The following is a 25,621-nucleotide window of genomic DNA, read 5'->3' as shown; positions in this document are numbered from 1 at the left end:
AGATTGTGGTGCATATGACTACAATATGTTGGCTAGTTGACCTTCACATTCCCTAATTTTATTGTCAATGTTTGTAGAGAACTTGGGAAAAATTAGACATGACTTGTATATATTACCTCCTTCATCAATTACATCCTGAATACTTTTTAGTGCACTGACTAAACTAAATCTATCATCTTCAATCATTTTCAAAAATTTCTTTAGCTTCATTGTATTGAATTGATTCAAGCCTTTAATATTTTTGGCCTTCTCCAAAGAATCAAAGTGAGTACCATCAACACCTAACAAACCTTTGAGCTATCTAGAGGGATCAAATGTATCCAGTTTGAAAGATGGCATAATATTTTCCAACATATCCTTTGCCAATGATATTAATTCCTTATTAGATGAATGGGACTTAAGCAAGTCCTCCCTAGCTTTGGCTTGAGCTAGGGTTGCAAATTCAAGTTCTTGAATGGGAGATAAGGAACTCAAGTCAATCGACTCTAGACCAAAATCATTCAAATCAATTGAATGGGAGATAAGAAACTCAAGTCAATCGGCTCTGATACCAATTGTTGGAATCAATTAACACTTAGAGGTTGGGGTGGGTTAATAAGTATTTTATAATTCAAAAACTTATCAAACTGATTCTTAAACTACTAGATGCATGAGAAAGTAATCAAAGTGTAGAAACATAAAATGAACAATCACACAAAAATAACACCAAAATTTTTACATGGAAACCCGGAAAGGGAGAAACCATCATGGGAATGAGTACCCACAATATTATTATATTATGGCCAATAGAAAAACAATATTACAAAAGTGGAATGTACTTGCATTCAAGCTTACTACCTAGAGCTCACTGCTCAATTACAAAAGGGCTACAACCCAGAGGAAGGCTTATTGCCTTACATGATATTACAAAATTATTACAATAGTATGTGAACTAAAGTCTAGCATCAATATGTGTCAAACTACAGTTTTGGTTAGCCTCTGATTGTCTCTTGCAAGTGATCTAAAATTCTACTCTATAACACTGCTCTTTCACATACTAGAGAAACAACATCTTCACTTAACTAACAAAATCACTCACATAGAATTCCTTCTCTCACAATCATACCAGAATGATCAACTGAACGAATCTTATATATCTTCATTATCCAGAAGAATCATTTACTTGGTCGGCTTCCAAAAAACTACATAACACATAACATGAAATGTGTTCCACAAAGTTGGCTCAATCCAATAATAGATCCCAATGCGGACCAAGACAAGATGATAGATGCTTCCCATAGGTCATTCTAGTCACCTCCAATGTGAAATTGATCACCAAAATCATCCCAACAAGTATGCGACACATGGTACTCCAAAATAGCTCTTCCCTAATTGAAATACTAGATATCAGAGCTCTAAACTAGCACACAATTCGACAGCGGATATCAAGATCATGAGGTAACCTGTCTTAAAAATTGAATCAACTACCTTGATCACCACAAGACAAAATACATCAATGAAATCAAGATATGCACCATGATCTCATGCTCTACTCATAATTGTGTTCCACCTTCCAAACTTATGCCTTATGAAGTAAATGACTTCTGGTAAACCAATTTTATGTACACTGGATGTGATCTATGAATTGAGTTGCCATCAATATCAAGCCCTAACCATCTATCATGCACCAATCTCTATCGGAATCACCCAAACATTGTCTCTTTCCATCAAGGACCACCTACATAGGACCACTCAATAAAGTACAAAGCAATCAACACTCCCAGATCCTATACCCATAAGGATACAAATGTTGAAAAATAAGTCTCATAAAGGGATTGACATAATTTCCCCACACAAGAGACCCCCAATGCTAAAGGAAACAATAAATATCCACAAGGGAGGCCACCTCTATAGGAGAAAAGATATAGTGCATAGGATGCTTCACCAAACCACAAAGACCCAATACCAAATAGGGCCTAATGCCTCGCAAACCAGTTAGAGAAAAGGTATAAATCCCCCAAGAGATGTAATAAAAAGTAACTCTATTACATAAGACACCAAATGAAGTAGGTAGCCATCAAAAGAATACAAGAGAATCCTTCTACACAAATAAAGGTACTATGGGGAAAAAAGAAATCCAAAATTGATGGGAAACCTTACTCCTCACCTAATATTGCCCACCATAGAATTAAAAAAAAACATTACAGAAAGGAAACACCTACCACTACAATAGATACAAAGGGGGAAGTAACCAATTCCAATGAAGGAGATGAGAAACTCCAATCCTGAAGCCTTCGAAAAGGAGAAATTTAGGCAAAAAGAATTTCTAGAAACACTTTGCAACTAGCCACATGCACACCAAAGGAATTAACGAGGATGAAGAAAACACCCAAAATAAATCAATAACACTAGAAAAATAGTCCATTGGAACAAAGAAAAAGTCCATCAAGGAGAAACCTTCAACCTGAAAGCACCCGTACTTGCCAATAGAAATGAGACCTACAAGGAAAGGAAGAGGTGGCAAAGCTACACCCTAACCCTCTCAAAATGGGGTCAACAAGACAAACAAAAACCACAAGAGCCCCACAAAAAAGCCAAAGAAGGTAAAGTGCAAAAGAATACGCAACAAAGTAAAAATAAGCCCCCCCTCCCAACTTGCACATTTTAAAGAGAAACAAACCAACCAAAGATAGATACTCTAGAAGTCCTTTCCTCCATAAACCCAAGAGGGAAGCCCCAACCCAACCTAGATGCAAACACAATTCCATCTAGGTCGCTCTCAGCATAATCCTATACTTCTTTAGCAACTCTTGAAATCCATCCTCCATTACCACCACTCACACTTACCATCAATTAAGCTTTCCAAAAAGGTTTTTTTGTCATATATTTACTTTGATTATTATATTTTTACAATCTTGTAAATACAAATTTTGTTGGCATTCTAAACTCCTATGAGAAATGGTTGATGTTGCAATTGATGGCAACTAGCTGGTAACAGGTTTCTACTCATGCACCGACATCATAGACATCTTACACCGGCAAGCACCGACACCGACAGACATATTCACCGGCATCCAGATTACACAAAAAAAGTAGTATAACAGCACTCCAGCCAACATGGACAAGTTTTGCTTATATGGATTGTATTGTAAATATAATTAATTATTTGTAAGCCGAGTTGGTATATTGTAACAGACTCATATATGTATGATATCTTATAGATCATTTTCGATATGAGGAATAGTAGGATAAGGTGTGACATATGATAGGATAAATATTGTAAGATAGCGAAAGGTTTTGGTTAAGGTATCTGACTAAGCTTAAACCGGTACTGAACCAGACATTAGAGATGCTATTTTGAGTAGTACATTGTATTGGATTTAATTATACATTTTGTTGTCGATGAGACTCTTCATTCAGCAGTGCGCTCTAGGCTGTTGGCCTTCCTGCATGTGAAAGCCCTTATTGTAAGTAATATTTATTCATATTGGCCAGTGAGTAAATATTGCGGGTCACAAATCACACCAAGGTTTTTCTCACACCGGTTTTTCCTCACCAAAAATATATGTGTTGTGGTGTGTATTTATGATGTCTCTGTTATTTCTCTTTACTGCATTATTTCTTGTTTATTGGTATATTTATTTGGGTTGTGAAGCTATAAATAAGTTTAAATTTCTGCTAAGCAATAAGACACTGATTCACCTCCCCTCTCAGTGTCTTTGGTACTGTCATTGATTCTAATAATTGGTGCCAGAGCCTGGTCCTCTATTTGCAAAAGCCTAACAACTTGAGGAAGATTCTGAAACCGGTACCGATGGAGAGTTTGAGAAAACAATTAGAAGGAGCTCTTGAAGATTTTGATGAAGAAAAATTGAAGAATGTTAAACTTGAAGATGATCTAAGGACTGCCCAGGAATTCATAAAAGGACTTCAGGAGAACTTGGGTATAGCACAAAAAAAGAGGAAGGAACTTTATGAGTAGATGCAGAAACATGATGATGGAAAGGAAACTCTTAGAGACCTTCTAGATAATTTGAGACAAGAAAATACTAACATGAGGAATGAAATGCAAGTTTTAACCATGAGGATATGAAAGGATATTGAAGACAGAAAGAAGAATGAAGAAGACTTGATTAGAAGACATAATGATCGAGGAAATGAAAATCTAAGACTTAGTCATGAGAATGATATGCTAAAGACAGATCTGATTCATATGCAACATGATAAAGATGAACTTGTAAGACAAGTTGGGACTTTGGAAAATGAGTTGATCACTGCAAATGAATACAAAGATAAATTCAAGAAAAGTTCAGAAAGACATGATGATATGCTAAATAAACAAAAAATTGATGGAGATATAGTTGGACTTGGATTTGAACATGGAGAAAGTTCCAGGACTGCAAATAATCAAGAGTACAATAAACCGGTAAGACAACCTAATTCTTATAAATTTAATGGGAAATGTTTTAATTGCAACAAGTATGGTCATAGAGAAAATTAGTGCGGATTCAAAAATAATCAAAATACAAACTTACCCATTGGTCAATGTTCCAAATGCAACAAAGTTGGTCATAACTCAAAAAATTGCAAAATAAATGTGAAATGCTATGTTTGTGGTAGATTTGGACAATTGTCTAATCAATGCAGAACACAAACCAGTCAAGGATATGGAAAGGATATTCAGAAGAATAATGTAACTTTTTTTTGCATGCAACAAGATTGGGCATATTGCAAAATTTTGTAGAAGCAAGACTACACCGCCGAACAATAAAGGATCTAATGGAAAAGGAAAAGAAAAGGTAAACAAAATAAAGAAAGAATTTTCACAACAATGAATTAATAAGAGAGATTGGAGAGTTGATGAATCTATTTTTGCACTAGTACAATAGAGTAATCCTCCACCGGTAGGAGATTCTTCATCTAACTAAGGAATAATGCTTAGGGGATATGGCAGAAAATTGAAAATGATGAATTTTACCCTCGGTTGATGGGAAGAAGATACATTTCTTCTTTACCAAAAGATGAGTTAAGATTTCACTTAACCGACAAGCATTTATTATGATAGTTCGGGAATATTTTTGGCTACGAAGCACCAGAAAGCCCTCATTTTCATTCACCAAGCATTCAAATATTCGAAGAGCATGAAATTGAGCTAAGGCATCCTAAGGCAAGCCGCGAAGTGTTTTTCAAGCATTCAAGGATTTCAAGAAAAGGTATTTATCTTTCGAAATGGAATCTTCATCTTCTGTATGTGAATTTATTGCAAAACCTACTGTGGTAGGAAAAATTAAGCGCCCTAGGCCCGTATTTAAAATCATCCCTAAAATTGCAAAGCAAGATGATTCTATTGGATCTTTTATGAAAATTCTGAAGGGAGTCACCTTTACCAAAGACCCTAGAATCTATATTCACTGCTACATAGAGAACTTAGGGACTGATGATTTGAAGAATATGTATAATGGTGTCATTAGTGATAGGCAAGGTCAGATTAAACCTGGACACAAGATTGTAGGAGACTTAGGATTTGTTGAAATTTTGAACATTCTTGAATTTCCGGATAAGGTAGTACGACTTGTACTAAGAAGAGTTCACAAAGAGTTTATGTGGTTTGATTCTATTCTTAAGATCACTAAGGAGGCAATAAAAGTAGTTATTAGTTTACCTCCAACTGGTGTTCGACCTGACAAGAAGAAAAAGATACCTAACAAGGGTGTAATGGAATTAACCGGAGCTACATTTGATAAAAGATCTTTTAGGGTTAATGATATCACAAATGAAAATGTGAGATATGTGAGTATGGTACTTGGCTATAAAGTAACACATGCAAACAGATTAAATTCAATTTCGAGTCTATGTATTCACAGTGCACATGAAATGGTCAAAAACAATACTAAGATTGATATATGTGAATGGCTTAAGGATGAATTAATTGATAACCTAAAAAAGATTAAAGGTGACAAGAAGGGGACATTCCATTTTGGTAACCTACTAGTGTGTGTGATGCTTTGCTTCCCCAAAGAGATACCCGAAATTGGTCATAAGGACTTTGGATATGACATCCCGGTAGGAAGATAGATTAAGCAAGCTATTACCGGCATTGGTGCTAACACTGTGAAAACTTATTTTGAGAATTTCCAAACTAAAATGAAGGCTAGAGAAAGGATACCACAAAGAATAGTAGACAAATATGACAAGCAAATATGTTTTGTGATCAAGCAAAATGAAACTTGGATGGAAGCTATTACTCCTAGGACTATTTGGATAACAAAAATGGTTTATGAAGTGTATTTGAATGTTCTTGAAACATATGCTAGGACACTTCTTGATGCACCTAAGGAACCATCTGATGAAAATTTTGGTAATGATGAGAATATTGAGAGTGTTGTTTCAATGCCGAAGCAGAGAAAGAAAAGAGAAAAAACTATCAGAGACACATCTAAGATGGCTAAGGAAGTAAGAAAGAATGTGATGAACTTAAGTGGCATTTTGGCTAGTGAATTGGAAGGAATCCAACTGGAAGCTCATGTTTCACTGGTTGGCACTTCTTTGGATACAGACAGTGGCAAGGCTATAGAATTAAAAAGAGTAGAAAAGAAGAAGATAAAACCCTCACCGGTACCTTCTCCTTCACCTAAAAAGCCTAGAACATTAAGGAAGAAGCAGCAAGCAGTAAGGGAGCCTAAGAAGAAGATAACTCCTAAGAAAAAACAAACCAAGATGGTGGATACACTTTCATCGGAGGAACTGGTAAATGAGATAACACAAGATAGTAATCTAAGAAATGTAAATAAGTATTACCAATCATTCTAGGATTTTGACAAGGATACCATAGAAGAAAGTATCATTTTGCATTAAGCCATCTATAAGAAAGTTGTGATTGAAGTTGTAGATGATTTTCCAAATGATTTATATCTAAGATTAGAAGCTAAAAGAATGTTAGTAATGGAATTAGATAAGAAGCTAAAAGTTGAAGCATTATTGGTTGTACATCCTGTAAATTCTAGAGAGGAAATTGATGAACTAATTTCTGAAGCAAACCAGTTAGTTTTTGTTAGTGGACACCAGTAGGTTAGCTTGATGGTTGGGTGAGTAAAGGAAATTGTTGATGAAATTGCAAACTATTGGGATATATTCATTGTTGAAAAAGAAAAGAGAGAAGAAAGGGACAAACAGAGGATGGATAAGTCTTTTACAAAGGTCTATCAAAAGGAAAAAGGTAAAGGAAAGATTGGTGGTGTTCCTTCTATAAAGATCATAGATAATATTCCTCCACCAGTACAGGACCCTCATTAAATAACTTCAACATCACCAGTACATACAAAAAATCAACTAGATAAGCCAACTGAAGATGTAACACATGATGACTCTAACCTAGAGTCTGAAATTTTTTTCACTGTGAATGTTGATACTCAAGATGTGAATATTGTTGTAGATAAAGAAAATCAAGAGGTTAAGGCATCAGATGTTAAGGACAGTAAGGTCTTTGAGCCACCAACACACAATGATGAATCTGAGAATATTGAGATACCAACACAAGCTGAGCAACCAGAGACAGAGAAACCATCAGAGGATAAAGTAACTAACACTGACAAACCATTGGAAGTAGAGGTACATGTACATATAGAGAAACCGATAGATAATGTAAGTAAAAAAGAAGAAATTGATAAAGAAGAAGAAATAGTAAAGGTAATTGGGCAAGTATCCATTGATAGGAAATCCATTGCAGAACCAAGCACATCAACTAGAGAATTCTGACCTACTAATGTGATAGATTTTCTATTGGATTCTTTGAAGAGGATATCAGATCATAATGCATTGGCATTCAAGGCTATTGATGACACATTGCCTATTTTGCAGATGATTACCCCCACCTGTAAGATAGATCACATTAAGGATTGTTTCGGTAAATTGGATACATTGTCTAAATTCATTTCTTGAAATGTTATAACTATTGATCAAGTGAATGAGGACACTATTAAGGAAAGAGTTGATAAGGAAAAAGGAAAATTCTTTGAGAAAACTATTAAGGATTGTAATAAGCACATTGATTCCTTATTACCGGTACTAAACTCTAAAATTTTGGAATATAAGGAGTTGTACAAAGAAACTTGCAAGCCTCACCTTTTGATAGAAGACATTAATGAGGAAATCAAGAGGACACAGAAAGAGATAGATGATATTGTGGATAATATGATAGGTTCTTCGAAACTTACATCTATTTTTGAACAACAAATGACAATTTTTGAGGATAAGACCCGAGAAAGAGAAAGAAAGGATAAGGTTAAAAGCTCAGGAACTAAAATGCGGACTTGGTCCTAGATTGGATAGTCTTATTACTTAGCGGGTTGAATTAACTAAGTCTACAGCTCAAGGAGAATGATCACCAGAACTAAAAATGCATTTTCTCACCAGTATGATCCAATAGACAAAGGCTACCATTGCAGACAATAACAAATTTATGTAGAGCTTGAACATAATTGTGGCAGACATCTTTCAGATTGTAACCAACCAGTTACAAGCTATGAGGTAAATTTTTACTCCTTTTTTACATCCTTTGTCATTGATGGCAAAGGGGGAGTAGTATGGAGAAAATAAGTACATAGTGGAGATCACTTGCTCAGGGGGAGCACATCTTTTGGGATTAGTTTTTGGACTTCATTTTTGGACAACAGTTTTTGGATTTTTCTCATGAGTGTTGCCATCAATGCCAAAGGGGGAGATTGTTGGCATTCTACACTCTTGTGAGAAATGGTTAATGTTGTCATTGATGGCAACCAGCTGGTAACAGGTTTCTACTCATGCACCGACATCGCAAACATCATACATCAGCAAGCACCGACACCAACAAACATATTCATCGACATCTAGATTACACTGAAAAGAAGTATATTGGCACTCAGGCCGACATGGATAAGTTTTTCTTATATGGATTATATTGTAAATATAATTAATTATTTGTAAGCCGACTTGGTATATTGTAAAAGATTCGTATATGTATGAGATCTTATAGATCATTTTCAATATGAAGAATAGTAGGATAAGGTGTGACATATGATAGGATAAATGGTGTAAGACATTGAAAGGTTTTGGTTAAGGTATCTGACTGAGCTTAAACCGGTACTAAACCAGGCATTAGAGATGTTATTTTGAGCAGTACATTGTATTGGATTTAATTATCCATTTTGTAGTTAGTGAGACTCTTCATTGAGCATTACGCTCCAGGCCGTTGGCCTTCCTGCATGTGCAAGCCCTTATTGTAAGTAATATTTATTCATATTGGCTAGTGAGTAAATATTGTGGGTCACAAATCCCACCTAGGTTTTTCCCACACCGGGTTTTTCTCGCCAAAAATATCTGTGTTATGGTGTGTATTTATGTTGTCTCTTTTATTTCTCTTTACTACATTATTTCTTGTTTACTGGTATATTGATTTGGGTTGCGAATTTATAAATAAGTTTAAATTTCTGCTAAACAGTAAGACACTAATTCACAACCCCCCCCCCCCCCCCCCCTCAGTGTCTTTGGGACTGTCATTGATTCTAATAATTTTTTCTTCAAACATTAAATTCTTTGTTTCACACATTTAGAAAAACAAGAAAATAGAAAAAAGAAATCCAAACTATTTTTTTCGCTAGGTATTGATATCCTTATTTCAATAGAAAAGAAAGTTATTTCAAATTTATATAAAAAATTTAAGCAATATGACAAATACCTTCATCAAAATTATAATCTTTGAATTTGAAAATTGATTAGAGAAATCATATGCAACAAAAAATTATGAATTTTTTTCATGAGCTAGACATTGGTGTATAAAATTTAAATATTTAAAATTAAAGTTTTGTCATTACTAAAACAAAAAGTTATGCATTGCAACATAACTTTTGCTTTTTTAAAATGTTGTTTACTTCAAAAATTATGTTATTAAAAGTTACATAAAAGGTTTCACCATTAATTTCTACATTTTAATTAAATATATATTTAGAATCTAAACACAAAATTTCACAAACTAGTAGTTTGAAACATCTTTAAATTATTAATGGTTTCTTTGCTATGTTTTTTAGAAAGTGAATATCTAGTGAAATATGTTGATTTCAAACTTTTGATTTGGCCAAAAATGTGGCACTCATTATGTTGGAATAGCCCAAATACAAACAAAAAATTTCACATCACAAGACAATGTATACATAACATAAGACGTTAGTCTCTCAAAATAGATTAGGTCAACTCAGGCCATAGAATAAGGCTATCATGTGATCTCCCTAACGTCGCGGGCCATAGAATTTATGCACACTCAATTTCGCATGTTTGTTTATCATGATGGCATCCATAGACAAAGTAATAATGCATTAAGATATCCATAGACAAAGTAATAATTCATTAAGATATAACATATTCACATGTAACATTTCTTAACTAGATATTCCTGTTCTATATTTTCATTCCTCATTATGGTGGTATCACATTTACTAAATAATACTACTTCTAGCATACAAGTTCATAAATTATTTACACATGCAATACATCATCATTATCTTCTAATAAAATAAACCGTACATAGAAATATCAAGAACAAGATCATCTAAATAATTATTCTATTCTTATAACATCATTATAATGATAATGAGTTTGAACTATAAATATATCCATATTTATATCGAGTCTAACAAAATGAAAAATAAAAGAGCTAGAATAAACTAATACATCATAACATGAAATGTTTCATAATGAAAATAAAATATATATGAGCATAAACGTGAAAGCCTATCATTGAAGGGTGAGTCTCATAGTTTTGAGAAGTGATTGACATGTTTAGTTTGAGAAGAGGTAGGAAACTAGGATAGGGTACTAGTTTAGGCTAAATAAACACGTTGCTGTTAAAAAAACTTGACTATAAGGTAAACAACATCTTCACTTGTATACAGGAAATAGTATAAGAAATGAACTAGAATTAAGAGATATCAATAATAACGATCATGTAAGCATATAAATAGCATAACTTGTTGACAAAATGAGCAAAGTACATGAATAAGTAAGAAAAATGGTTTGGAGGAGATAAGTGGTGGGTATATGAACAAAGCTAGTGAGAAATATAAAATAAGGGTGATTGTAGTTGGTGACCAAATGATGGTCTATCAAAAGAAGAAAAGATATCTACTCGAGATACATAAAAAGTTGAGAATGCAATTTGATACATGTTAAGCTATGACAATATTTGATGGAGGAAACTCATATAATGTGAACTTGCTAGGTTTTGACATATAACTAATGTTAAATGTTTTATATTTGTATGTATCAATATTGTGAAAATAGTTAAAAGATGTAAGTTTAGAATTGTAAATAGACAATTAGATACTATGGAAACAAAAAAAGATGTGGAAGATTATGGATATAGTAAGATTTGAAGAAGCACGAAGAATACATAGTATGATGAGCATTTGATGATGCGGGATGATAGACTTGAAGAAGATTCATCATTGATTTCTACGATTGAGGTAGACTATCTTGGTTTCTCTCTAGCCAATAGAAAGTGGAAGAATCGCTTTACAAATTACCTGAAGTCTCTATTGAAGGATCATCCAAAAACATGAAAATTTTTACATTATCCAAATCTGTTTGATTGTAAGATTTCCACAACATTCAAATCATTGATCCTACAATGTCACATTCAAATCCACTTAGATGAACTCTTCTTCAACTAACAACCAACTAGCAAGTCATTTTATCTATAAAATTGCATATTTCTGCTATTATTAAATACGCATGTTCAACGATTAGCTACTATTATATCTCACTACATTAGATAAGAGTTCCTAACAACGTAGGGCACGCACCATCAAGTCTTGACCGACGAAACTAATAAGAAAGCCCAATACTATTTTGTAATATATATAATATTTATCTTGTACTTTGTTTACCAAGAGAAGTTTGAGAAATGATGTAGACGTTTCACACGATCTTTGCGGCCGACCGTAATTGATTCTGAGCAGGTGGAAACTGGCTCCACTCGCATAAAATGCCAGGCATATACGTTGCCGGCCGAACTCATGTAATTTTATCGACATTTTACTTCTAAGCCGAATCTGCCGATTGAGAATATATTGTTTTGACCCCTCTTTATTTGATTTGAGTGCTATATTTTTAATACGTTGCATTTTGTGTATTAATTAGCTATTATCACTATCATAGAGTTTGCATCAGTCGTTGCTTCCTCTAGGCATGTTTAGAAAGTTAATTTCAGAGACAATGTATAATGGTTTTCGTTTACACTTATTAGAGCGTTTACTCATATGGCTTTTTTTTCACGTAAGAGATAAAAATATATTATATATCGAAAGGTCCGTTTGTTTAAATTTTAGTTTTAATTACGTAATAAATTGCTGAAAATAGGGGGAGCCAAATTATGTAGTAAGCGTAGTAAATTAACAATTTACAAAATGATAAAAGAAATGCAACACTGAAAAATGAAGGAAGTGACAATTATATTAAAGGCCGTTGAAGTAATACATTTTAGCAGTTCTGCTTGATCTGGTCTTGAATATTATGTCTAAGAGTACAAATGACTAAAGGAAAACCCAAAATGTTGGTCAATGTATCTGTTATTCATGCAAAATGGCGAGACAAACAGTTTCTAGTTTATATATCATATTTTCGATATTCAGACATTTGTTTCACAAATCAGCATGAATTTTCAGTTGGCACCACCCCATGCAGAGAGTGCAATTAGTGGTGATCCTTTCCACTTTACAACTATGGCATTTCCATTGGATTCCAGAGTATAATATTCTCCGGAAGCATGTTCTCCTAGTAACAATCTAGCCTGATACATAGCTTGGAAGCTGAAGCTCTTTTCCCTGAACCCTGCTTGTTTATAGAAACACCTCCACACATCATTTCTAACATGCCTAACAGTCCTCTCTTTCCCCTCATAGACTATCATATTCCTTATCTGACTTCCAGTAATTAATTCTTCATGCTTTACCCTCTTCATGTCATTTCTGTCTTTTAAGGTAACATCCAACAGATCAAAATACGTCATGCAATGGAAAAGCACCTCTCTGAATCTATTCACAAAAGATGGAGAATTATGCTGGGCTTCTATTTCAACATTCACCATTATCATTGGCCTCAGTCTCCTTATGTAACTTAAGAGATTATCCAGAAGGACCGGGTCGTATAACAAACTTCTCAGAACAACTGGAGCGTAAACTGCCAACGCCTCACCAGATTTAACGCTGAATAAACCTTCCTTAATCTCCTCTATGTTAGGGATCTCCATAATATTGTACGAAAACGGAATAGCCAAAGATTTAGCCAGCTGCTGAAGCCTTTTTCCGCTTTTCCTAAGCTCTTCACCATTCATCCCAACTGCTGTAATCTTGAGAAGCTGTAGCCTATGAATAGAAGAGGAAACAGATCTGTGTGAAAGATACTCCATCAATACTGTCCAGTGCGAACCAATTCGCATTCCTAGATCAATTACATGAATTCTCCTGGCGTTGCCCACGACGTCTATGATTGCCTGCACAGACGTGAACTGCATCACATTGATATAGGGCAGAACTCTATTAGAGTAAGCAAGGAGACTACAAAACTCAGTTTTGTCAAATTCACCGTCAATATTGAAGGCAAAATCAGGGACTGTTTTAGCACCGTTATTTAGCATGCCTTGAGTCTGTCGTTTTATTCTATCTTGTAATGCACTGCACATATAATTGCTGAGCCTCTGTGTGGGATTCCCCAGCTGACAAGACGAATTTTGGCATTTACTCACCAGTCCAACAGCGTGATCATATTTCCCCTCTCCTATCATTTGTGCAGACTCTAGCAGAAGTTGAACCAATTCCAGCCCCTTCTCTTCCTCTCCATTCATGTCCTTGTGATCGGAGCTATCCTTAGCGCATACACTTACGCTCTCAGATCCTTCCCAATTCAAGATTTCCTTTGACAACAGGATATCCTTATTTGGTAGCATCTCATCGCGATATTGTTCCCCTGGCACGGAAATATCATTTAGTGTCTGGGAATTCCCAGAGTGATAATTTTCGTTCAATTGTCCAGACATTGTACAATTGTTTATCAGTTCCTCATTAAGAGGAAAGATATGAAATGAATTCTGGCCCTTGAGTTCCTCCCCAAAAGGAAACATTTCATGTTTCCGCAGCTCAAAGGTGTTGTCCACGGTCAGCTATTGGCCAAGCTCAGTACCATCTGACTCGCAGGGCAACGACATGAGCGAATAATCTGACATTGAAAGAGGAGCGATTCCATTGTTGGATACATTTATCTTCTGTTTATTCGCTGCGAATTGGCTCTCAATATTCATCTCTTTCCCGGAAGGAAACTTGTCACGGTCTGACAAACCAAAGGTGTCCTCCATGGCTATGGGTAGATATTGTATCTGCTCACTACAGTCTGTCTCATTGAATGAATAATCCAATATAGAAAGAGGAATTCCATTGTCAACAGGCATCTCTTTATTTGCTGGAAATTGGCTTTCAATATTAGCTCCAGGAATTGGAAGAGTAATTTACAAAGTGCAGAAGAAGGCTAGATTTCATATATAGCCTAGTCGATGCAGAACACAATGTTCATGTCGTCATCACACCAAATACAATGAGATACATACAAATTCGGCATATGGTTAATGTTGTCTTCACACCAAATACAAGTAAATAAATACAAATTTGGCATTAATCGTTAGTCGGTAGAAGTAATTTTTCTTAAACTATAGAAAAGTACAATTTTTATTTTTTATTTTTTTAAATGATATAAAAAGGTATTCTCATTTAGTATTATTTTAAAAGTAATTTTTGAAATTTTTAGTCAATGGTTCAAATTGATAGGTTTTCTTTGTTTTTTTTTGTGAATCATATAAAAAGACATCCATAAATATTCCAGGGAGAAAGTATAAATTATTTTTCTTTTCTTAATAATAAATAATTGTGTTCCTTATTTACATATTATAAGACATCTAGAAATAGTATGATCATAATTTGCAAAAGGAAATAAAATATTTCAATTTAAAATTGATATATAAAGATATGTATAAAGTGGATGTTTTCTTTATTTTACATCATTACAGAATGGAATGAGAAATCTTTCATAGCCACTTAGAATTCAAAGGGCAATAAAAAGTAAAAACCTTTTTTAATGTTTAAAATTATAAAGAATTTTTTTTTTTTAAATTATATAGAAAATCATTTTTAAAGATAACATAATGTTAATGATAATACTTTCATTAGCAAATGTAAAGGTTGTAGCATTTCCAAAAGTGATAAATTTGTTAATGCTTTTTTAATAATTATAAAAGACACTTTACATATATATTTATGTGTGAGTCTACATATATTTTCTTAAATGAAATTTGCATACACACACACACACACACACACACACAACTAGCAAATGTAAAGTGAAAATCAGCTCATCTCCTCCAATGTTTGTGGCAATAACCCAGTCATATGTACATGCTTCCATGTAGTTGTATAAGTAACATATACGTGCATATGACCATAAATAAATATATTAAAAAACCTATGCGTGTGCGCGCGCACACGTGTGTGTGTGTGTTTGTGTGTGTTTGTGTGTGTGTGTGTGTGTGTGTGTGTGTGTGTGTGTGTGTGTGTGTGTGTGTGTGTGTGTGTGTGTGTGTGTGTGTGTGTGTGTGTGTGTGTGAACAATATGTACATGCATATACATACATGTATATATCACTTGTATTTATCCAATTCTAACTATGTGCTACAAAAGAAATAAAATTGTTAAAATATGTTTAAGCTAGATAAAGAAAAGCTAAAAATAGTTAATGTGCAAGTGGATGAAAACTAATCAATGATATATATATATATATATATATATATATATATATATATATATATATATATATACACAGACACATGTTTATGTATAAAAATTAAAAGCAACATATGTAAAGTAATATTTAGATCATGTCCCCCAATGTTTGGGGTAATAAGATGACCATATATAAATAGTACCATGTATTTGTATAAGCAACATATACATGCATATATAGACCTATATATAAGAAGAAACCAACATATGACAAAACTTGTCTATATATATATAGACATGTTTATGTATCATCAAGATGTACATGCATACACATACATGGATTACAAAGATTTATATGTATATGATTTGTAAGTTTGTACGGTGCAAATGTGAACATCCAATTCTATTTATAGGCAACAAAAGAAATAAAATTATTAAAATATGTTTAAGGAAGATAAAGAAAAATAAAAAATAGTTAACGTGCAAGTGGCTATTACCGCTAATAAAAGTTGTGTGTATATGTGTGTACGGAGAGAGAGAGAGAGAGAGAGAGAGAGAGAGAGAGGTATAAGAAACTTGTAGCTAATTTATATTTCTACAATGTGGTAATGATAACATCTAAATTTATTTATGTGCAACAAAGGAAATAAAATTGTTAAAATATGCTTAGGTGGTAAAAGAAAAGGTAAATACAACTATTGTGGAAGTGCATATTACATCTACTTATAACTACATGTAAATAGCGATAGGCAAAATATGAAAAGAATATAAAATTAGAATATACAAGTCAAAATAGATACACACATTCAGATGTGTAAGGATGAATGTTGAAAGAGAAACAAAGAAATGTTTCGAACAAAACTTATGTTTTTCGGCACATGCATGTATGCCGAACATGCTAGACAAAATCTAGCAAATAACATTTGCAACGGAAAGGAAAATCAAGATAAATATTAAATTGAAGGTGCCTACATAAGCATATACAGTTTAAAATTATAATTAGAATGATTATAGAGTTCAATTGCAGTCTGTAAATGACAAGGCAGTAATTTTTTTTTAAGGGAATGGAAAAATACCTACATTGTGAAAATTGAACATGTGGGCAATGAAGTTTGATCAACACTTTCAACCATGGTGCAATATTCTAAAAATTGAAACACAATTTTAAAATAAAAAAAATATTGCAACATACTTTTCCTGCAGTGTGAAAGAATGAAGACATAATGAAGTAATTTTTTCTTACCAATTTGGGGAGGAAATAGGTATCATACATTTAACAACAAGGGGGTAGATGTGAACATTAAACTAGTATTTCATGTACGTATACTTAAGTTTCTCAAAGATGCACATGTCATCTTCTTTTAAGTCATTGTCATAGACAGAAGCTTTGCACCCTACTGAAAAGGTAGGCATTGAAATGTCTATGATGCATTTCATAGTCCAACTTCTATGTTCCCCAATAAAAAGCACAAATTGGCTTCTCTACGAGGTAGCTGAATTGGATAGTACATCAAGTTGGGGAATTTATGCAAAACAATTGAGCAACATAATGAAGAATCAGATAATATATGTAATTTGAAAAACTAATTTAAAGTGGAAGCATAAAGACAATGAAAATTTTTCAACTTGCCAAGATTAATGGTTTGGTTACATTCCATGACTTCAACGTGATAGAACAAGAAGGCCTAACTATAGGAGGAGGCACAAACCATTCATCTGAATCAAAAAAATATTAAAAGTTAATTCTGCCGTCAGAGGACTTTAGAAAAAGGTAAGTTATAAACAAGTAAATTTTCATAGCCATCTATAAATTCTTGTTTACCAATGGAAGAGGCTGGACACTCTTGTAGGGAGCTTCTTGTACTTGCACCACCATCAAAACTTGAGGGGACCTTCTCACAACTTGTCTTGTGAAACACAAAGACTTGCAAGGAAAGCATCTTTTAAATAATTGAAGACAAGAAAGTATCCATATTCAAAGCTATAATATTGTGCAAAATCATCCCAACCTTGTTTGAATTAATCACTAACATGAATTTACATGCATGACTAGTTAGGTCATGCAAGATGACAAATTTATCCCTCCTTTGATAAATGAGGAGTAAAGGATGGAGGAATCACCTACATAGAAAGCATCATGGAATAGATGTAAGGAAATATGACTGAAACATAAACATTCTTTTTTAATCTGAAAATGATTGCAAACAGAACATAGATAAATCTAACCAATTTTTGTGTGTAATCATTTCAACAGAGCTTGAAAAAAGATAAAGAGTTGCTATGTTTTTTAAGGCAAGTTTGATTGCAAGCCAAAAATTCTTCAAATGTGACATCACCTTGCTAAGTTGTTATAATAAAGAGATGAATAATTCCTATAAAGATACAAAATATATGTGAGATAAATCTTAGTATGATTATATCTATGAACAATGTACACCATATTTAGTGAAAACATGAATAGGATAAAGGGTGAAATAGATATCAATGTTATGGTTTTAAAAAAGGAAAGTGGTACATTATTTATATATATATATACATGTATATAGATAGACATAAACATTCACTGAAACCTAGATATTAGTTTGAGCTATATCCTGCAATTTGTTTGTTTTATTCATATGGTATATATACATGGATGGATAAATTTGTACACAGACATATATCTATATACAAATGTATACATTATCACTTCATTTGTTGCTAATAAATGTATTTGATTGCCTGCATTTTCACCTTGCAGATAAAACCAAATTTATTTGTTGCTTCTATCTATGCTCATGCACATTCAACTTTTGGAATTACACAAAAGTTTTATCCCTCATCGAAACATAGGTAATTATTGGTTTCATATTTTCATGGTCCTCATATTTTAGGCATAACAAAGTTGGATTATTAACCTCTTTATGTTATTTTTCTTTTCAGTTTTCTAGGTCTTAATTTTATATGCTTTTCATATGCTGGTGTGGGCTCATTTGGTGTCATCCGCTCATTCAACCATAGGTTATAATATTTTATAGATTAAATATTTTCCTTTTCTCCATGTCCACATAAACACATGTTAACAATTTAATTTTGTTTATTGTAGATAAATACATTTCATTGTTAGCATATATATATATATATATATATATATATAGAGAGAGAGAGAGAGAGAGAGAGAGAGAGAGAGAGAGAGAGAGAGAGAGAGAGAGAGAGAGAGAGAGAGAGAGAGAGAGAGAGAGAGAGAGAGCATTTAACGAAGGTAGATAGCGTAGTTGGTTTCTAATTTGAAACCACAACAGGTAGTGGTCCTATAGTATAATTAATTTCCACCCAAAGGTTGTGGTTTTCACATTTAAAAATTCAAAATGTACATTTGACTAATCAAGAATTATATAAGCTGTTTTAGAAATACAATCCTCAATTCACTATAGCTTAGTAATAAATTTAAACATGAATATGTAAACATCTATATATCACCACAATGAAGATCAAAATGTATCTATATGTAATAGAGGAAACAAAATTTTGTACATTAAATTGCAATGATTCTACAAAGGAATACAAATAGAGATGAAAATAGCAACCAGATTAAAGACCATATTTCATTGTCAACCACAAAATGACACAATTTAATGGTTATTTGATAAAAAATTCAAAGCTAGAACAAAATAAATGTTGGAGTACAATACCATTGAGAGGGAGGGGGTGGGTTGAATAAGTGGTATATTAATTTTAAATGACCCTAAAATAACCTTTGAAAAACTTTGAAACATAGCAACTATGAGGACAAGCCCACTTAGAATCATTAACTTTGGCAAACATTGATAGCTCAAGAAATCAACTTAGACTTTCAACAACACTAACTGGAATAACAATACAACCTCTAATGAATAGAGACATTGCTTCATATTAACCATAAACATTATGACAACTTATGATAGATATAAAGACAACAACACAATACTGACAAATCGATGTGAAGAATATATCAACACAATGTTATGAAGCAAAACATGAACTCATAAGTATAAGACTTAAGAGTAAAGATGTTTACACATCCTTTTGATACCATAACTTAGAGATTATATGTGAAGTTTGTTTGACTAAAATAAAGATGAGTAGAGGAAATGATAATAAGTGATAATATATGTTCATGCAGATCAATGAACCTTGGGATAACTTACAACTGGATGACACATGATAAGAAAATGCACATAAGAATTAAGCATAGTAAAAGAACAACACACAACACACAACACAAGAAATTGTAATGAGTGGAAAACCCTCATGGGGTAGAAAAAACACTCAAAATTCTTCACTAGCTTAATCTACAAAGTTATTGTTTACATAAAGCTCAATATTTGAATATGCCTCATTGGTTGAATATGCCTCATTAGTTGAATATGCCTCACTGGCTGAATATGCCTCACTTGCTAAGTGTCACACTAACATATAGGTAAGTGTCACTAGCTGAATATGCCTCACTGGCAGAATTATCAAACTTGTCTCACTAACATGGTCATTTACAACTTATTCTCATACATGAAAGAATCAATTACAGAGGGCTTCTCTCTTTCACTAAAGCACACTACAATTTTCCACATCCATGCTAAACATCCTATTAACTTCACTTATCAGAAGCACATGGGATATAAAACACATTCATCATGAAACTGATCATTTATAATATATCATTTTGCATATATGAACCATTATAGTCACAATGAATGTTCTACATGGAAAGCTACAAATGAAGCTATCAACTATCAATATAATGTGAAAAAAGAACCCCTCATGGGTTTCAAGCAATAAAAAAAAATCTACAAAAAGCAAAAAACCTTTTCTCATTTCCCTTATTTTCATCGAACGCTTTGCAGAGAAACACAATTTTTTTTTAAAGATACTTCAAGTCTACTTTTGTGGAGAATAACTTGAAAATCACTAACAACCTACTCTCTATAGCTGACCCAGAAAACCACTAAACTGTAATTGCTAAGGAATGTCCAAACACTCGAACAAGATGATCAACACGAACAACTTTCTTAACTAAATAAACCACTCTCATTTTTCATTGCTAAAAAACTGATGTAACTGATTTTTAATTCAACAAATTGGGATAGAGTTACTAGATTCACGAAGTCTCCCCAAACTTTCATCTTTCACAAGTTATTCCAACATCTAAGTTATCCATAGTCCATATTCAACTCTAATATTTCATGGCAGCTATGCCCTAGTGCGCTAGTAGCTAGAGTTTAACTAGGAACCCAAGAAGAAACCTTCAAATGCCTATGACAAGATATTACGAAAAACAAATTTTTTTAATATGCCATCAATAACAAATGAATGTGAATTGGCAAAGATTCTTCCAAGTTTCCTAAAGATGTTGTCATCATAAAACCCATAAGTGCTCTCTTATATGATAATGTATTTTCCACAAAGTGAAGTCTGTCCAAACACCAACCAAGGAAAGAGTGTGTCAAGCATAATGATGCAGACAAATTTGAAAACAAAAATAAGACCTTACACATCATACCAACCAAAATAATCAACAATGTTTAAACAAGTCTCCTCATTACATTGTACCAAGTTATTTGTACAAGTTTGTTTGAATACTACAAATATGACAACCTTTAATAATAATGATCACATTTTTCATGTTCATAGAGTAAAAGCTTGAGATTTGCCACCAAGAAGATTATTGACAAATTTCTTGAAGTGGATACAAAATATCTTCAAGGTGTCATCATTTTGTCATCCATATAAGTCACATGCAGTAGATTATTAATGACTTATTTTCTAGCATTACCAAGACATCAATATCTTATCATTAACCAATGGTAAGGTATCAATCTCTTGTTAAACACAAACATATGAGACATTAATAACTGATACAAAATAAGATACATAAGAATCAAACAACAAGACTCAATGAAACGAATCAATGACTCTTTCATCTATTAATGTTCACTATCTCAAAGCAAACATTATGTCTTATCATGACATAAATGCTAATCTCAATGTCAAAGGGGTCAACAAACTCCCCATTTGGCATTGATGTCAAACCTAATATAGAAGGTAACCTGTCTGAACACCAATCAGTTGTCATAAGAAACAATATAATCACCAAATAGAGAAATATAAGTAACAAGTAGAAACAAGAAACCTATGTATAGAGAAATGACCTATGGATGCAGTACATTTTGCTAACTCTCAACAATTTCAGTTCCCACTATCAATGCACTAGAAATGGTAGTACCAGAAGTTCACTTGCTCACTATACAAACCTGTTATAACTATCACAATAAACCTGTATGAATTGCAAGGTTGTCATAATGAATGCATATGAACATCGCAGTGCATATGATTCTGTATGTAATGTCCCAATTAGTTGGTATGAAACAAAACATATCAACAGGAAAAGAACCTTGAAAACCTGTAGACACCTCAGACACATATAAACCTGTAAACCTGGTCACTGAGCTCACTGCTAAAACTATTCAAGATATCTTTTCTCCCCCTTTTGACAACAATGCCAAAGGTCAAAGGGGTGGAACTTTAAAATAAATGTTTACTTATGCACACAAATCTAGTATCACAGTGAAGGAAAAGAGCATCAGATACATAAAGGAAAACCAATAAAAAGATATGATAAATCTCTCATAAAATCAAGCAAGTGAACCATGATGATTACAATCAAAAGATGAGAACTACATGATGTAAAAATATCCACTAAAGAAAGTGTTGTCAAGGAATACATAATACTGAAAGAAAAACCACGAAAACAAAACCAGAGAACCTCAAGAATCATGAACAACTATCAAAGTGGAAAGGAAATATGGTGCATGAATGCTCCTATGGAAATGAATGGTGTTGGATTAATGCAAAGCACTAAAGGATATAATTCCAAGTTGAAATAGGGGTATATAAAAACATCGAAATCTCCCCCTAAACATATGCTTTTCACATAACAACTGCCATCTATAACTAAATGATGTAAATCATCCTAGAACACAAGTGGTGCAGGAGCACCTAACCCAAACGTACAATACGAGGTTAAAGATCATTTCATGAATCATTTCACTCATATTTGAGTTTATATGGTCATTTTAATATATTTTGAGTCATTTTGTGAGGCATTGTAAGACATTTGGTCAAGACGTGTGTTTGAGTCCTAATATGGTCTAGGAGGTCACATTGTGCAAATATGACCATGGAAGGGTAAACAGGATGTAAAATTTTGTTTTGAGTCCATCGAAATGTATTTCAAGTGCACAAGCAAAGATTAGGGGTCATATTTATCAAAATGTCAAAATTGTCAATTGTGTCAAAAATGTTGTCAAGCACAAATTGCATTATAAAGTTACAAACCAAGGATGTAATTGGTCTTGGGTAGTTGTAACTACCATATAGATGTGTGGTGGTTATAAAAACCATCATTTGGTCGAATCCAATGGGTGTGTGTAAGATTGGAGGAAGGAAATGAATAACATTTCAAGTTTTTACACACTCCACTTTGTTTTCTGGGTATTGCAGTCTGATCATTCATGTTTTTCTTTATGAAAAATAATTTGTATCCATTGGAAATGTATTTCATATGATAATTTCCTGAGTTAAATTTGTTTTCCCTTTGGTTTCATTTCATTTCAATCAGTTTGAAGCAAGTTGTGCAAGATTTGGTGAAAATTGTCAAAAAACCCTCCAAATTGGGGTTTGTGGAGAGTTTCACTAAAATATTTTGAATGCACCATTGTAAATTGTTGTAACTGTGGTGTTTGATATAGGGTTGAATTATCTTTCAAATTAATTAAGTTTCAATGTGATTGGTTAAGTATTCCATGAGATATTTGATGCCCTAGGAGGACTAGGAACGCAAATTTCTTGTTTTTTTTGTAATAGTCAAAATAGTCTCAGTGCAGAGACCATAACACGTAACTCCACCATTGGATTGTTTTCAATTTTGGATATGGTTTTAGAAATCTAGTTTTCTACAGCCTCACCGAAGCGATCTTCCAAATATATTTTAGTTTGAAATTTATCAATAACTGAGTATGGGTATATCAAAATGTCATTTACTGGGACAACATAATGCATTGTTTGGGTCTTGAATAATATTTTTTGACACAATTGACAATTTTGACATTTTGATAAATATGACCCCTAATCTTTTCTTGTGCACTTGAAATACATTTAGATGGACTCAAAATAAACTTTTACATCCTATTTACCCTTCCATGGTCATATTTGCACAATGTGACCTCCTAGACCATATTAGGACTCAAATACACATCTTGAGCAAATGTCTTACAATGCTTCACAAAATGACTTAAAATACATTAAAATGACCATATAAACTCAAATATGAGTGAAATGATTCATGACATGATCTTTAACCTCCTGGTGTATGTTTGGTTTAGGTGCTCCTGCACAAACAAGTATATTGCTAATGTACCAAGAACTTGAAGAAACAAAATAAGGATTACTATCTATTCAAACTGCATGATGATCATGCATTTTTCCAATGATCAAATGTGTAATCAGTTTTACCAATTCAAGATAGTGTATCTATCTCAATCTTGAAAAAGTGTGTCAACTTCCATGCCATGATAGTATCTTAACAATATCATTGGTCTGGCAGCAAAGTCAAACCAAGTTTCTTCACTATCACTACATATATTAGTATAAAATTACTACTATATCCATAAACTATATCAAATTCCATGTTATCTATAAAAATGAAGAAGAACCAAGTGTCCTATGAAAATTAAGTGCAAATAAAAGCATGTTTTAATCAAGAGCAGAATCATTACTATCAGAAAAATATATATATGCATATACAAGCAACAAAATCCAAAGCTACTATCTCCAATGTCACTGTCTCTATAAAGCAATATCTTTTCACTGTGTCAACAAATCAACTAACCAAAATCACAATAAATACTACCAATCAACCAATGAGGTTACCTTGTGAACAAATACCACATTTGGTTAATCAAAACACAAAATTGTTATCACATGAAATCATTTCACATGATTCTCAGACCATTTTAACTAAATTATCTTGTTGCATTCTTCTAGAAATTTGCTAAAAGATGATGTGAAATATGTTACTATCTATGGAGATCATGCACACTTAAGAAATTATGATAATTTTTCTTGAAACACAACTTAGACAATTTTTTCATATCTTTGTTATTAGTACATCAAGAGAACTGTTGATAAAGAAACTAAACATGTCTTTGCAGGATTGAAGTAAAGTCATATACCACTATTCTTGTGCACTATCTCAACCACTGTGAGAGTGAATAACCACTTTATAGAAGATGAAGAGAAGATGACAATTGTAAATTATTGGCCATTTAGAGGAATTGATTAAGTGTTGCATTGATGTTTTTTCATTGGTGTCATCACTAGTTGTTTGGATGCTTTATGACACTCTTCTGGTAGGTTGAGTAGTTTCTAGTTGGTTTGGATCAGACATGATCCGGTATGCTCTGGTATGACTTGGTTATGGTATTGGCTTATTCATGTTACTCATGTTCATATTCGGTCAGTTCGCTTTGGTTTGGTGATTGGATGCTATCTTGTTTGCTTGGAAGCTTGGCTTGTGGTACCAACGAGGGTTTCACCGGTAGAGCTTATGATAAAGATCTTTGATGATATGCATAAGTGGTGCTGGTGCAGCTTCTAGTGGAGTTTTATGATGATGGTGGTGATCATGTTCGAGACTTGGCAGATGGAGATCATTGCTTTAGCGTGTGGACCTATATTAGGTCTTGATTGGTCTAGGTTATGGACCAGTTTAATGAAATGTGTGGATTGATCCTCTCAATGTGTTTTCGGGATATCTTATGTGTTGGATATTATTTGT

General features: G+C 33.2%; 1 protein-coding gene across 1 annotated transcript; it reads right to left on the bottom strand.

Moving 5' to 3' along the window:
- Positions 1 to 12,667: 12,667 nt before the first annotated feature.
- On the bottom strand, positions 12,668 to 14,041 carry LOC131865762 (GRAS family protein RAD1-like). Its single transcript, XM_059215374.1, has one exon. The coding sequence runs from the start codon at positions 14,039 to 14,041 to the stop codon at positions 12,668 to 12,670; it is 1,374 nt and encodes a 457-aa protein (XP_059071357.1).
- Between the last annotated feature and the right edge of the window lie 11,580 nt (positions 14,042 to 25,621).

Source organism: Cryptomeria japonica, unplaced genomic scaffold, assembly GCF_030272615.1.
Source record: "Cryptomeria japonica unplaced genomic scaffold, Sugi_1.0 HiC_scaffold_118, whole genome shotgun sequence".
Taxonomy (NCBI): Eukaryota; Viridiplantae; Streptophyta; class Pinopsida; order Cupressales; family Cupressaceae; genus Cryptomeria; species Cryptomeria japonica.
This window is presented reverse-complemented; position numbering and strand designations above follow the sequence as displayed.